The sequence below is a fragment of the Antechinus flavipes genome, chromosome 2 (assembly GCF_016432865.1).
Source record: "Antechinus flavipes isolate AdamAnt ecotype Samford, QLD, Australia chromosome 2, AdamAnt_v2, whole genome shotgun sequence".
NCBI classification, from domain to species: domain Eukaryota; kingdom Metazoa; phylum Chordata; class Mammalia; order Dasyuromorphia; family Dasyuridae; genus Antechinus; species Antechinus flavipes.
In genome coordinates this window covers 325,420,131-325,436,735 of record NC_067399.1, presented here as the reverse complement: position 1 = coordinate 325,436,735, position 16,605 = coordinate 325,420,131, and the positions used below count along the sequence as shown (strand labels likewise).

Sequence of the window (16,605 nt, the reverse complement as noted above, 5' to 3'; positions counted from 1 at the left end):
AAAAAATTCCCACTGCCATGTCAAATGTAAAATATATATATTTTAAAAATCATGCTGTCGGGCAACTAGATAGCACAGTGGATAGAGTACCAGCCCTGAATTCAGGAGGACTCAAGTTCAAATTTGGCCTCAGATACTTAACACTTCCTAGCTGTGTGACCTTAAGCAAGTCATTTAACCCCAATTGCCTCAGCAAAAAATAAATAAATTTTGCTATATACACAAGAGATGCAGTTTAACAACCTTTTCTCATATTTTGTTCTTTGTATATAGAAGATGTGCATGCGTGTGTGTCTGTTGTGTGTGTGTGTTTCTGTGTATGTGTGTATGGTTGGTGCCATAATATGTTTGGTTTTTTTTTAAAGATTGGGGGAAAAAGATAAAACTGTGAATACTATTATAGACAAAATATAAGAATTTATATTTGATCCTAGCTAAACTATAATTTATTCAGGAGAAACATGATATATAGTCAGACTTACACTTAGGAAAATGAAAATCATTTTTTGTAGAGAATGGACTGAAGTAAGGTGAAGAGCACGGTTTTTAAGGGAAACATATTGATAGGAATCAAGGAAGCTTTCATATAGATAGTGGTTCCTAAGGAAGATTTCTAAGAAAATAAAGGATTCTAAGAGATTGTAAAATGATGACCTGCCTTTTGGGACAGAGGAAAATTGGGTTTCCCCAACTTGCCAAGGCTGAAGATGTACTGGCCATGCGTGGCCCAATTCTACTCCTAATCAGCAAAAGAGCTTTGAACCTCATCTATTTCCAACTAGGGCCAATTAATATTGGTGCCAGTTTCAACGCAACCATTTAATTAATTAGCCTAGCCTACTCCTCAGAGTTTCCAAGCCAAGCAATTCACCAGGCTGTATTCCCAGCAGCAGGGAATTACAAGCTTGTGTCACTACACTTGGACCCTTGTACTTATTCTTTATTATTTGGGGGAGACTATTGGAATTATCCATCTTTCTTCATTTTTTTTTTTTGCATGTGACCAGTCCAACCACCTTTTTAAATCTTAAATAGACTGAATAATATTTTAACAACATTTTTTTGCATGCAAGTCATTGCTGGTAACATGTTACAGAAATTTTGTTTTCCCTGACTATTTAGTTCTCTGAATACAAAGCAATACAAAGAATGTCAGTTTTAGAAGGGAAATTTTATACTGATAAACATTTTGTGCTAATTAAACTTTAAAAATATGTTACGCATTGAGCTAAAGGTTTTCTCTCCAAATAGAATTATACAAATCAAAGTAAGACAGCACAGTAACATTTCCACACAATTCCATTTTTTGTCTGGTTTTCAGCAGCTCAGAACATAGGTTATTTATAATACTCTCAAGACACTTAAAATAAATTTCCCTTAATGTACACAAATTTTTTTGTGCCTTTAAATTTTATACTCAAAGTGCTCCCCAACACTACCTCACGTTCAACCCCCCAAGTTTTGCCAACTACTCTTCCAAAATATGTTTCTCATCTACCTCCTTTCCATTTCACACTATACTATACCATATTATACTATACTACACTATACTAGTTAAAAATTTTATCATATAATCTGAATTCCCCAAGTACAGTAGTAGGATTTCATTATAAATTTCATTTTCATTAATAGCTAATATTATTCTGTGTCCAGAAAATGTAATTGCTATTATTACACATTTGAAATCAGCTGTACTGTGTAAATGAAAAAGACTATAACATGAATCCCTTCTGTTGTTCTACTGCATGGTTGTTCATGGAAGTTCCACACAATAATTGGGGGTGACCCCAAGATATATATGTAAAATTAGTCTAGATATAGCCTTTTTGTAAGTTTTCATTTTTTAATTGTGCATGTAAAATATCACTGAATCAATGGCTCTACTGAAGAACTCAGTAGCTAGAACCATGTAAAATGTTTTGAATTGTCCTTAAAATATGGCAAATGTTTTCTGAAATGGTTTATATTCTATCTGCTGTAAATTAAAAATGAAGACAATTCCTCCCCACCGCCCAAAAAAAAAAAAAACCTTATCATATCCCACCTATGCTATTGTAACAACCTCCTTCAAATGGGTTTTAACAATTTCAGAATCAAAGTTTTCCACAAAGCTACTTTACATTCCTTAAACACAGGCCTGACTATAACCTCTTGCTCAAAAACATTTCCATAGTTCCCTAATATGTATAGGAAAAAACATAATAGTCTGGCATTTAAGATTCCCTATTATCTTACTGCATCTACCTTTCCAAATATTCAATAATCTTAGCTTACTTCATAAAAAGCTTACACAAGCTTCTTAGATTATTTCCTGAATTCAATATTCCATCTTTTGTTCCTTTACACAGAGTGTTCCTCATGCCTAGAATGCCTTTACTTCTTCACATTTTCCTCCAAGTACCCCTATAAGTTTTCTTCAAAAGCAAAGGTCATTTATATAAATATTTCCTGATACTCTCTTCCTCTACTATATAAGCTTCTTGAAGGCAGAAGTTTTTGTCTTTGTATGTCTAGGACCTAAGAGTACATTGTCACAGCAGATACTTGATACATGTTTTTTTCTTAATTGAATACTTGAAAACCATTTGTTGAATCAAACTAACCTTGACATCTTCTGAAATGAAAGGTACAGTTGCATTTTCTTTTGCCTTCTTTTCAAATCTGTGTAACCATTCACTAAAATTCTGGAGGGGAGGAAAGGAATAAAAGGAAATTAATCTCAATTTTAAAAAGGTACTATTTTTTTAAATATAATTAAAATTATAAAGAAATTTACTGGAGAAGTCAGGCAAGCACAACCACCTCCAAAGGAAACTTATTTTGTATGTAATCCAGGCTTGCAAATAAAAACTAAAATTTTACTCATTCCCCCATTAGGACAAAAACAAAGTACACCGAGTTGTTGGGTTTTTTCCACCTTCAGACAAGCATGTACTTGCAAAAAAGACATGACCCACTCCAATTAATACAGACTGGTGCTTCCATTCGCTTCTTTATTAAGACTGACAAGAAAGAAAACAATGAATTCCAATATAAAATAGACTTTTTACCATATACTGTGATTATAATTCTAGATTAGCAAAAAATAACTTGTAATTTATAGTTCTTTCTCTTCACTTTTAAAAGACCTTTCAATATTCATAATATTAATATATCTGAACAACATATTTTCTTCAAAAAATTTTGGTTCTAGAAGGAACTCTGCTTCACACTAATGAAGAGTGACAAAAATTTTAAATAAAATCTTAATAAAAAGATGACAGCAATACATCAAAAAATTATTCACCATGACAAATTTGGATTTCATATCACCAGGAATGCAAGGATAGTTCAACATCAGGAAAAGTACTAACTTAATTGTTAGAACATAATATTAAAAATATAAACACTTCGAAATATATGATTAAATCAGTAGCTACAGAAAAATCCTTTAATTACAATGTTCACTTATAGTTAAGATTTAATATAAAACAGAGTATAGAAAGACCACTTTTAATATACTAAAAAGTATATTTCTCCCACCAAAAGTTTGTTCTTTCATGTATAGGAAAACATTAGACATTTTCTTGATAAAAAAAATAAGAGTTAAAAAAAAAAAAAAAGGATGGTCTCTTTTCCTATTGTTAAGTATCATAATTTTAGCAACTATCATCATGGTAATAAGGCAAATGTAGTAAATTAAACACTTAAATACAGGGAAAGAGGGGAAAAAAATTATTCTAATCTGCTTACAACAGGACAGTTTATTTATGAAAATCCCAGAGAATCAGCAAAGAAACTGAGACAATGGCTAAAATAACAGAGTACAAAACAAACATCAAAAAAACGAACATTTTGCTATGAGAATAACAAAACAAAGAAGGATCAATAGTAAAATTGTATTCGAAATAATAATAAAATCTGCAAGTCAATTAACCAATATATCCTCAATAACTACATAAACACAAGGAATTATAAAACATTCTTTAAAGAAACAAAAAAATGACAACTGGAGGAACAGTCATTATTCACAAAATGGTCATAGCATAAAAAAAAATAACACCACCAAAATTAATGGACATAGTTAAGGCTTTGTTGAGTCAAATAAAAATGGGAATAGTTTATAGAGTTGGACAAAATAGTAATCATATATCTGAAGAAACAAATTCTAAAATTTCAAGGAGAAAAAAAAGTTTTAAATTAAACGAAAAAGGAAATAGCATTTCCGGACTGCAAATTCATTTATAAAGCAGTCGTCATCAAAATTATTTGGTACTGGATAGAAGTTAAAAAGCAAAATAGTTTATCAAGCTAGATAAACAAGAATATAAAACAAAATACACTTGACAGCCCAGTGTTTGATAAAGTGATATTACTGAAAGGCAAAAACTTCCTACTATTACAAAAACAGCTAACAAAACTGGGAAACACTGTGATAGAAATAAGTTTATCTCAAAATGAATACTGTCCTGAATATTTGAGATTCACCACAAAAAAAATTTAAAAAGAAATCAGATATGTCTCTTATAATTTAGGGACAGATTTCTTAATCACATTAATAAAATTTCTTAACCACAGTAATAATAGAGACAATCACAAAAGATGAAACATAATTTTATCTATCTGAAACAGAATGCTTTTCCAGAACAAAATCTATGCCATTAAGGTACAGGAGTATAGAGAAGAGTCAAAATATCAAATGGGGGAAAAATCTTTTATCAAATATCTCTGAGAAGCATCCAACAATCAAGATATAAGAATCATATAGGATATAAGAATGCATATAGGAAAAGACCATAGAGACCATTTTAGTATAACCTCATAGAAAATTTAAAAATGGAAGCACTTGGATACAAACCTAGTCCTCCGATTCCAAAATCCAGCTGCAATGGAGAATAAAAAATGACCAAAACAGTTTATAGTGGTTCCCAATCTTTTCGAGGACCCCTATTTAAATGTCAAAAAATATCTAGTATTCTCAATATGATTTAGTAATTGCCATATATTTTACTGTAATCAAAGGTCAAAAGTATAGTCACATTCTCTTACTATCTAATCTTTTTGCCTAGAATCTTCTTTTACTTCATCTCCATCAGTAGATGGAAGCATTCCTTGGTTTCCTTTAAGTTGCAACTAAAATCCTATCTTATACAGGAAGTTTTCTAATCCCTCTTAATTCTAGTATATTCTCTTTTAATCATTTTCTATTAAATATTTGCTTAACTGTTTTTTCACCCATTAAATTATAAGTTTTGAGATCAAGGATTGCCTTTTGCTTCTTACTGTATCCCCAATGCTTAGCACAGTGCCTGGCACATCATAGATGCTTAATAAGTTTATTATTGACTAGTAATACATGGATTCAAGTATTTCTTGCAATTATTTTACATTATTACTCTTCATCCCAATCCACCCCAATCTGGACCAACATATTCCTTAAGGGACCAATAGTCAAAGGATGTGAACAAAGAGCTCTCAAAGGAACAATTGCAAACATTAATAACCATATGAAAGAATATTCCATATCCAAATAATGAAAATAACTAGAGTTTTGCCTCACACTGAGCAGGAAAGAAAAAATGACAGAAACAGAAATAGTCAATGATAAAGTCATAAGAAATTGTGTGGAATTATGAACTGATCCAAAGTTTCTAAAAAGCTATTTGGAATTGTTTTTTAAAAAGTGTAGAAAACGTTCAATTGTTTGACTTAAGAGAACCCCCTTTTAGGCACAGACCTCCTCCAAGGAAGTCAAAGACAGAAAGAAACATACCCTTATGGGCCAATATTATATCAGTATTTTTTTGGTAACAAAGAACTGACAGATAGTCTTTGTAGATATTCATTGACTTCAGAATGGTTCAATAAAATGTGGTACATGAGCATAATAGAATATTATTGTTAAATAAGAAACAACAAATATAATACTAAGTCAAAAGAAACATGGAAAGATATACTAACTTTGGCAAAGTGAAATAAAAAGACCTCAGAATGTACATAATCGTAACAATGTAAGTGAAAAGAATGAAGAAGAAACAAAAATAAAGGCTGCTGTCTACTTAAAATTACCAAACTTAATACTGAAGTTCATGAAATGAGATAGTACAAAAACGAACCTTTTCTCTCCCTCAATTGTAGAACTAGGTGGTAAAGGAAAGGTTGGGGGGAAGGAGGATGGGAGGGAGATAATTATATGCTATTAGCATTTGGTTAGTTTTGTTGCTAAATTGCCCTTCTTTCTTATAAGGAATGGCTTGATTGGCAGAAAGTCAGGGAGGGATATATTTGTGAATTAAGGCAATTATTAAACAAAAGATAATATTAATTAAAAATTACCTGGTTCAAATATCTCACTTTACAGATGAGATAGACAATGTAACGTTTAAGTTATTTACCTCAGAGTATACAATATTAAATGGCAATGCCAGAATCAAATGCAAGTCTTTCTGACACCAACTCAGCTACCCCACATTGCCTCTAAATGTACCAATTTATTCAACTAACCAAAACAAAAAATGATGCAAGGTATTGATGCATTTTCAAATCCCATGTTTTAAAAAGCAAATGTTTAAAAGAAGAAAAAAATCCATATTATAAATTCTTTAAATTTTTTTCATATGGTTATTGATAGTTTGGATTTCTTCCTCTGAAACCTGCATATTAATACTTTTCAGCCTTTATTAACTGAGAAATTGCTCTTGTTATTAAAAATTTGAATAAGCTGCATATGTAGCTTAGAAATGAGATCTTTATAGGAGAAACTTGGTGCAAATAATTTCCCCCCAATTTATTGCTTCTAATTTTAGTTAAGTTGGGTTTTTTTTTAATGCAAAAACTGTTTACTAATAATCAAAATTGTCCATTTTACCTCCTGTGAACTCTTATCTGGTCATGAATTTTCACCCTATCTAAAGATCTAAACAGTAATTTCTTCCTTTCTCCTCCAATTTGTTTATGATGTCACCCTTTATGTTTAAAACATGTACCCTTCTGAAGTTTGTCTAGGTATATGATATGAGATATTGGTCTATACCTAGTTTCTGCCAGACTGCTTTCCAGTTTTCCCAACAGTTTTTGTCGAATAGTGAGTTCTTGCCCCAATAGCAGCTAGGTGGTGCAGTGGATAGAGCACTGGGCCTGGAATCAGAAAGACCTGAATTCAAATCCAGCCTCAGATACTTAACAACTATCTGCCTCAGCTTCCTCAAGCTATCCTCAAAGGAGGATAATAATAATAACACCTACCTTTCAGGTTGTTGTGAGTATTAAATAAGATTATTTTTATATATATATGTAAAACACTTAGCTCAGTGCCTAGCATTTAATTGGCACTTAATAAATGTTTTTTCGACATCCCCACCTGCCCTCAAATCAGTCAATTAAGTACTGAATTAAATACTTAACACATGCCAGGTATTAGGCTAAACTTGTTTGACTGGGAGGATGGCCGTACCCTTGACAGAAACAGTAAAGTTGAGAAGAGCAGAGAGTTTAAGAGCAAAAAAAAAGAGTAAATCTGAGTTACCTAAAGAATACTCAGAGGAAGAAATCCAAAATATAATTAGTGAATGGTGGGAGATTAGAACTACATTTAAGAATAATCAGCATAGAGATAATAATTGAATTCACAGGAGCTAAAAAAAGATCATGAAGCAATCATGGAGGGAAAAGAGGAACCAGAAAAGGACCTTCAGAACAATCAATTAGTAGGCGTGGCCTAAATGAAGATCTAACAAAAGACCACCAACAACTGATAAGACAGACAGAAGAAGAATCAAGAGAGAAAAAGGTCATAAAACAAAATAGAGAGAGAGAGAGAGAGAGAGAGAAAGAAAGAGAGAGAGAGAGAGAGAGAGAGAGAGAGAGAGAGTATTCCAAGAGAAAATTATGATCAACAGTATCAAAAGCTGCCACAAAGAATTCAAAAGAATGAGGATTGAGAAAAGGCTGTTATACTGGCCAATGGCCTTTAAAAATATGCATGTAAGTGGACTCTTGTTTATATTATTATTATTCAAACCAAAAGACCAAAATTCACTTTCTCATAAAAATGAGCAATCAAAAAATTAGTTATCATTCATTATAATCATTCTTTATTTCACTGTGAAATTCATAATGTTAAAATATTAAGTAAAATATTGAAGAGCATACCATAAACTTACCAGCTAAACCTAATCAAGACTATTTTATCTATCAGTTCAACTAAGCTGTCATTTGCTTAGACAAATGTTTAGCATTTTGTGCTTCTTTTTCATTACTTTAATTGCTACCATAAATAAACAGCTAACTCAGAAATTAATTAGTTTAGTTAAATTATATTCACAGAAAAAATTTCCAACAAGTCTTTTACACAATTGTTTTTTGCTATTAAGCCAATAAGACATGTAGAAAATTATGCTTATACTAGTAGCCTGTATGCTATTAAATACTTGTGATTGTAATATATAAACCAATATAGTTTTTATAATTCCTCCCTAAAAGATATATACAACAAAGCACTATTAAGCCCTTTATTCCAAAATATCATGCTAGGTATTAAGGGAAGCAAAAACAAATTCCCAGTGCTTTTGCAAAATGAAGGTTTTTTCCTGACTTCTATCTGTATGTATCAGGCCCATCTCCCTCCCTTCACTGTACTTATATCACATTTCTATGTCATTATATTATGACATAAGGAATTCTTGTTCTTTTATTATATGGGTTTTTTGAATCAGACTTATGTCCTCACTGAGAGGAAGATCCTTTGCATATATTGTATACTTACTTATTTGTATACATGTTGTTTTCTCCCAAAAGAATAGTTCCTTGAGGAGTCATGTTTTAGCTCAGCATCTCTAGCACCTAGCATATAGTAAAAACTTATGTCTGTTCACTTTAAAAGGAGTCTAATGTTTTTGTTTACATTATCATTAGTCACCTAGGTTCACAATCTCACTCATTTTTCTTTATACAATCTGTTGCCAAACCATGTTGATTCTATCTTTGCATCATCTCACACATTCATCCATTCTTCTAGCTAAGGTCATCACTGCTACTCATGTGTACTATTGCAATAGCTTCCTAAATGGCTCCCTACTTCCAGTAAGTCTATTTCCAGTAAATCTTTCCTCTGCAATCTCTTTTTACAGTGCTGGCAAATTAATTTCCTACTGCCTCTGAGAAAAACTAGGGACTCTTTAGCATGGGCTCAACAACTTGACTACCTATCTACCTTTTCAGACTGCACAGATTATTTCTCTTTAAATCCTCTATATTCCAGACAAACTGACCTATTAGGTAAAGTCCTAATTTTATCTCCTGCCTCTATATATTTTGGGTACGTTACCTGCCATGTTTGAAATATACCCTTTTTTGGATAGCCCTACTTCTTGGAATCCCTAACTTTTTTTGAAGCTTAACTTGAATGTTGCCTTTTATAGAAAGATTTTTCTGATCATTTCTGATAAAATATCATTTTCCCTATCAATTTATCTTATATTTACCTATCTTATATACTCAGCAGATTCCTCCAATAGAAAGCAAACTACTTCAGGTCAAGGGCTGGTTGTTTTTATCTTGGTAGTCCCAATGTCCAGCATGCAACAAGTATTTATTAAATGTTTGTTAAATAAATCTGAATTCATTTAGCATGTGGAAGCTAATTAATAGTTTTTAAACAAGTAGAATGATATGAATAGATCTACACAATCAGAAGATTAATCTGATAGCAATGTGAAAGATGAAATACAAAAAAGAAATCAGAAAATTACTGAATAAATTCAAAGGAGGGTACTGAAAGTTTCCATTAAAGAGGTAACTACAGGAATGAGTGGAAGAATCAGATGTCAAAGATACTGCAGAGATGTGATACACAAATCTGAGGTTTGAAGCATCTCACAATAATTGGCATGTACATAATTCTTCAAACTTTTGAAAGGTACTTTATGTATTTCTTATTTGTTCCTCACAACTACCTTGTAAGGAAGGCTTATAATTATAAGCAAGAACCTAGTTAGGATTGCCCAATATATTTTATTAAAATATAGAGTCCAAATGACTAAGAAATAAGCATCACTTAATAGAAAGTTGCATTTTAAATAATCCCACGTGGAAAAAAAAAAGGCATTATTCCTTTCCCTATAATGTCTGCAGCAACTTAATAGACTCTTCATATATAGAAAGCATAAGTTTATAATAGAAAATTTTGAGACTTGTAAATAAGCTTTAGAATAAGTTTGGTTTCTGTATGACAAAATGCATCTAAGAGCTATAACAAGGATTACAGAATTACCTTCTTTCAAAAGCAAGTCTATCATGTTAACTATTAGTAAGCCAATTGCTCTTAAAAAAAATCATCAGAGATATGTAAAATACAGAATAGGTACTTACCAAATTAGAAGGAACAGAAACTCCAGGAAACAATTTTTTCAGAATTTCTTTAGCTTGGGTCTCAACAGTTTCCAATTGTTGTTGTCTCTCCTAAAGCATACAGACATACACATACATACACACTGGTATAACATGAGATAATAAAGATGTAATCTTTTTTTTTATATAAGAATGTCACCTAGTTTAAAGTTTTATTTTCAAGTAGTATTAAGAAATACTTCCAGTCAAGATATCAAAATAATTCCAAATTAGTTTTTAAAAAACTATAAATGGTGAAGGCATCTGGGATATCAAAGCCAGATATGTTATATCATGTAAAGCAAGGACAATGAGTCCTTTTTCAACAAGAGCAATAAAGTAATGCTAAGTATAATAACAACATCTAATAGAATGAAACAGTACTTAAAACTTTGCTGATTTTTGGCTTGAAAAGTATTCATACCAACCAGCCCCCTTGGATTTTCATCTGAGGAATGCACAAGTCAGGCAAACAAGCAATTGGACTAGAAACAACAATGTGCACACAGCTCGCAATTAATGGGCTAAATAAGTACGGTGGTACAGATTCAAATTTTTAGGTATTTCATAAAACCAGCTTCAATATGAATTTAATCTATTTAATCTAGCTTGAACAAGAAAGCAAGAAATTTGGAATGCTATAATTTGATAAATACCACATTTTTAAGGAAGGAGGAAGTTGGAGAAGATTCAAAAAGGAAATGATTATTTCATAATGCTATGCAAATAATATAGACAAAATATTTTAGTATTTATGACAAATGGGTATAATGAGTATTATACTTTGCAAACTAAGATATGTCAAAATTAGATTGTTTTAACTATATTCTATTTGTTTAATTTAATAAAAAGATTATCTAATCTAAAAACATATCTATAATTTTATTAAATCAGAAGAAAAACTGTGTAAAAGCATATTTGAATCAAGCTGAGAAAATAGCCTTCTCTTTTCAAAACAGTAATTGTCAAATTTTATAGGGTTCATTCAAACTTTTCTAACCATGCATTGAACTCAAGAGAATTTTACTAGAATTGGCATGATTTGAAAAACATTTTTTTATCCATATTTTAGACTGTGATGTAGAAACATATCATAAAGATAATTACTAGCTTGAAGTCTGCACAAGTAAGAAGAACTGCTCTTTAGGCAGGCCTAATACATTTTTAAAAATCCAAACAGACAAACGAGGGAGTGATTTTTACAAAACCCTTTACAAAAAGGTTTCTTTCCCAATGCAAAGCAGAATTCCATTAAAAGTTGATTCCTGAAATATGTTTTAAATTGTTTAATTTATGGCAATTCACATGCCATTTTTCAAGAAGACATCTGTAAAATGCAAAGTGTATTTCTACAGAAAAGCCACAAACTACAATTTCAAAAACAACAAAAAAGGACAAAATAATAAGCACTATCATTCTTAACTATGGAATTGGTGAAACAATTTAAAATTTTTCAGTTTAGAAATACAATAACCATTTATATCAACTCAGGGAACATCTCCCAAAGTTTAATATATATATATATATAATTATTATTATTATTATTATTATTATAAAGGAAAGGAATTTTATTTCTTTCTGACAGTGAGATTAAGGGAAAAAGTTCTTAGGATGATAAATTTAGTGTCAGAAATCATTTAGTGATTATCTCATCACATAGGAAGCAAAAGCAGCCCAGAGGGGCTGAGTGCCCTTGCCAAGGTCATACACATTAGTAATAAGCAGCAGGACTAGAATTCAAAACTAGGATCTCTCACAAGATAATGAATTCTTTTTTACTGTATTATGTAAATTCTTCCATTTATCACCTTAGCAGTTTAGGAGTTTATACTGAATTTATTTCCATTTTTAAGTACATATCAATATCAAACTATCAGTATTTCTAATTAGTGTCAAATTGAAACTAAAATAAAATACCTAACTCTCTTACTATTTGTCTGAATATAACAGATACCAATAGAGTTTCAAATTGAATTGGTCACTGAAAATACAGTACAAATAATAAATATATCTGCCATTTTAAATTAGCTTGGAAATACATTTTATTCTTTTGTGACTGAGTTTTTACTATCCTTTAATAGTGTCATTATATTTAAAAATATATATATTCTCAGAGTAGAAGATGTTTTCAATTTCATACAATTTATTAAGTTAAGTCAATATCACTTTAATCAATGACAATAATAAGCTATTATTAGGATAGTATATCAGATTCCAAAAGAGACCCATCACATTCCACTTATGCAAGAGAAATAACTTATTCATGTCCCTGAGATAAGAGAGAAAACCTGACCACTTAACATAAATGGTAGGCAATATAGTCGACATAGTCTCATAGAAACCAAGTTGGGAAGTTATAGGAGCAGTTTGGTTTTTTCCACCAACAGGGATCAACTCCCAGTGAGGAAACTCCCTTATATTTATTCTGTAACTTAAGTTTGGAAGTTTCCTAAGAAAACTAAGAGGCTAAGTAATTTGTTCAGTGACACAGAGCCTATATATATCAGAAGTTGGTATCAAACACAGGTGCGCCTGACTCTGAGGCCAGCTGTGTTTCTACCTTTCTCTACCCTTTACATTTGTAATCAGAACTGAAAGTGCAGTCCAGATCAGTTCAAAAGGATATAAAGAAACAAACTTATTTATAAGATTGGCTGCTTAATACCACTATTTCCCTAGATTGCTGGAATATATAAAAAGATTGGAAATTGTGTAATATGAAAAAATGTCGGATGGTGAAAAGTACAAAAATTAAAAGATCAGGGTTTAGAGTCATAATTCATCTACTGACTAGCCATATAATTATGGGCAAGTCACAACCTATGAGCCTCAACTTCCCCATCTGCAAAATGAAAGTATTAGTTTTGCTACCTGGTAAAGGATATGTGTATGCATGTGTATGTGTCTATGTACGTGTAAAATTCCAGATGTTACCTATCCTCTGAGCCAAAAACATAGATAAGGGGAAGAAGAAAAGGTGTCTTTCAAGTCAAGAGTATACATAAGTAAATCCAGTAATTTATTAACAATTCTGGAAACAACAAAAGTAGTTGTCCAACAGTGTCAATTACCATAAGCACAACACATTTTACAATTCTGACACCATTCACAGTAGTTTAAGGCACTGTTATCCTTTCTTTATCAAACATTTAAGATTTGCATTTTAAATTTTATAAGTTAGCTATTTTTCCACCAGAAACTGCACATGATTAAATATAACTATTCTTCAGTCACTATTGTTGAGGCAAATTTGTATATGCTAAACTAATCACTTCAAGTAACAATATCAAATTTTTTTTCAGGAATCCTGAGGGCTAAAATACTCTGTGCTCAAGACCTGTCCCTAATATTCACAAGAAGAGGGATGGAGTCTAACCATTCATTACTGCTAAATAATTTTAAGTAAAGATAGTTTGATTTAAAGTTGTGTTAATTCCAACTATAGAAATCTTTAGAAGCCAAGCACACACATTTCCCTTAGGCCAACAGAATAAACTCACTAAACAAAACACATAGCCACTAACAAATCACAAATCAGGTCTCTGTTCTCAGTTACTTCAAGCAAGAGTACATGTCACCAAAGCTTAAAACAATTAAGTGAACAAATAAATCAGCATGCCCAGAAATTAAAGAAAAAAGCTTAACAAATAGACAGATAGAAGCAGGTGAATGTATATGGATGTCCATCAATAATAAATCTTTGTATTGAAATTGCAGTAAAAGTTAAATGCACTAGTTTGATATATATTTTATATATATATATATATATATATATTTTTTTTTTTTTGGGGGGGGTGGGGTGTAAAGACAGGCTGCAGATTGTTTCTGTTCAACTCATTGTTTTTTAGGAGTTAGCATTACAACCTTGGCAGTCTTGTTCACTTTGTCCTGCAGCATTTTTTCAGTTGATGCCAATGCTTCCATTGCTTTCCAGTTTTTCTCCCGAAGGTCCTAATTATTTTTAGAAAGAATTATTTCAGTTCAGCCAATATTAAAAGTATCTTTTTGTCTTTAATTTTGTCAATATTTTGCATTACATTTAGTAATTTGCATTTACTTGCTGGTTACTGCAAAATTATTTTGTTGAGGGAAATATAGCAACAAAAAAAACCAATAAATGTGATGTTCAAGCATTAAAATGGAGAGAGAAAAATGACAGTCATCTCATGTGCTTTGAATAGACACCTAATACAGTAGTCTTAAGAGTGTTATTATCATATAGTTCAGTACTTTGACTTTCCTTGTGAGACAGAAAAAGAAAGCATTAAAAAGTAAAGCACATACAAGATAAACAGAATTTTAGGCATAATGAACTGCAAAGAATTAATAAACAGACTAAAATACAGCAGCATATCAAAAGTTTACATGGTGTTTACAGTTACCAAAAGCAAAGCCCAATATCAATAACAGAAACTACTTATTATTTCCAACTGAATTTTCCTTTAGATTTTTTCCTTAACTTAGAAAGACATTCCAACTCTTCTAAGGAAAGAAACACATTCCTACATCTTTAATGGTAGGGTCAATCAATACATACTCCACAAAACAGCTTGATATGAATTGTCTAAACTAGGCAACTGAAGTCAAGTTTACAGACCACAAAACAATTTCTTCTTTCTGCAGAACAAGTACTGGTAGCTGAAAATCTAGCTTTCTCAGGATTTAATTTAACAGCATATTAGCAAATATATTATTATTTGTATTGTTAGTTACTACTTGAAGATTGTAAATCCAAACAGTGGCCTTAATACAATATTGGTTCTATATGAATTGTTACTTCCCAGAATCCATTAAGAACCAAAACAATTAAATGAAATGTCAAAGTACAGCAATTTGGTAAGCTCTCCCTTAAGTATTAGAGATATGCCTTCCAATTAGAGTTGTTACAAGCATGCACAAATGGCATTTCATAGTCCTAATTCTGACAAACCTAGATTGGCAGGAAAATGTTACTTGAAATATATAACAAACATTTTACACACTAAAGCTGCATTTTAAAACATACACATCACTGATTATAACAATTACCTAATAGTTTTAGGAGTTTTCCTTCCTATCTAACACTAGCAATTATCCGTTTGCAAGTAAACACACCTTGGCTTCTAGTTATATTGGTCTCCAGATTAGGTAGCCTGAATAATCATGAAATCATTTAGAATTCACTGACTCAACTGACTAGATTAGAAGTAGCTAAAACTAGGCTACAATTCCAGAAAGTATCACCTCCTTCACTCTCCAGACAAATAGTAAGCTTAAACAATACTCCTGTTACTTCCACTTACAACTCAATTAGCAAACTTCACCAACTGGCAACTGATCCTTGCATTTCTCTCACTTAAAAATCTAAGTTCTATAAGATGGACAATAGCTTTCTATGATTTATTTTTTAGTGTCAAAAAACTGGGTCAATCAAATGAAAAGCTTTGACAATGTAAAATTATAACTGCAACTTATAAATTCTTTGAATTTATATTGACTATTAAGTTTTTTTCCCAAAGCAAATTCATTATCCTGCAAAATGAAATGGTCATGGAAAAAATTTCCATATACCAAAAAGCTATCTGTTAGAGACCTGAAGTAAAACAAAAATAAATAAATAAATAAAGGTACTTCAGAACTGAAGTGCAGAAAAAACTTCTTTAAAGACACATACTTACATTATTTTTCTTTCTTTGTTGTTCAACTGCATTTTTCAGGGCATCTAGCTCACCATGAAGACCAGTAACTTCTTTTTCTTTTGCTGAAATCCTAAACAGTGATGAATAAGTGACCAAATGAAAAGCAGCACACATATTCTCAAACAGTTCACCAGTAAACATCTTAAACAAGAATCATCACCACATCATTAAAAAATAAGCCTGCCTTAAAATTAAACTAATTGTAAACATGGATTAAAGGAAGTTTTTTTTACGATTTTCAAGTGCCAAAAATTTGCTGCTTATGTCAAGATGAAAATTCCCTACCCAGGGATCTGATAAGGTAATTGTGACTGATGCCATTTTCATTTAAACTAAATGTAATAATACTGGGTCTGGAGTTAGGAAAAGAAATTCAAATAATACTTCTGCCATTTACTTGCTAACAATCAATGATTCAGTCACTTGATCCCTCAACCTGGATATCCTAATATATAAAATGGAGTCAACAGTACCAACTTCAAAGTGGTTAGGGAGTAAGAAGGTGAGACAGAAAGAATGACAATAAAAGTGACGACATGCTTTGCAAACCTTAAAGCATTAT

At 31.3% G+C, this 16,605-nt stretch overlaps 1 protein-coding gene across 8 annotated transcripts in view; it reads right to left on the bottom strand.

Annotated features, from left to right (window-relative positions):
• Positions 1-16,605, bottom strand: part of KTN1 (kinectin 1) — a 141,004-nt gene that overhangs the window by 25,037 nt on the left and 99,362 nt on the right. For 5 of the 8 annotated variants that reach the window (XM_051977714.1, XM_051977715.1, XM_051977717.1 and 2 more), the window contains 4 exons: positions 16,023-16,113; positions 14,230-14,316; positions 10,348-10,437; positions 2,604-2,684 (listed from right to left, as the gene is read on the bottom strand). In XM_051977714.1, the coding sequence (XP_051833674.1) occupies positions 2,604-2,684; positions 10,348-10,437; positions 14,230-14,316; positions 16,023-16,113 (349 nt within the window). Of the gene's footprint in view, positions 1-2,600; positions 2,685-7,012; positions 7,117-10,347; positions 10,438-14,229; positions 14,317-16,022; positions 16,114-16,605 lie in introns of those variants that run through there. The other 3 variants (XM_051977718.1, XM_051977719.1, XR_007950660.1) reach the window with 2 other exon arrangements.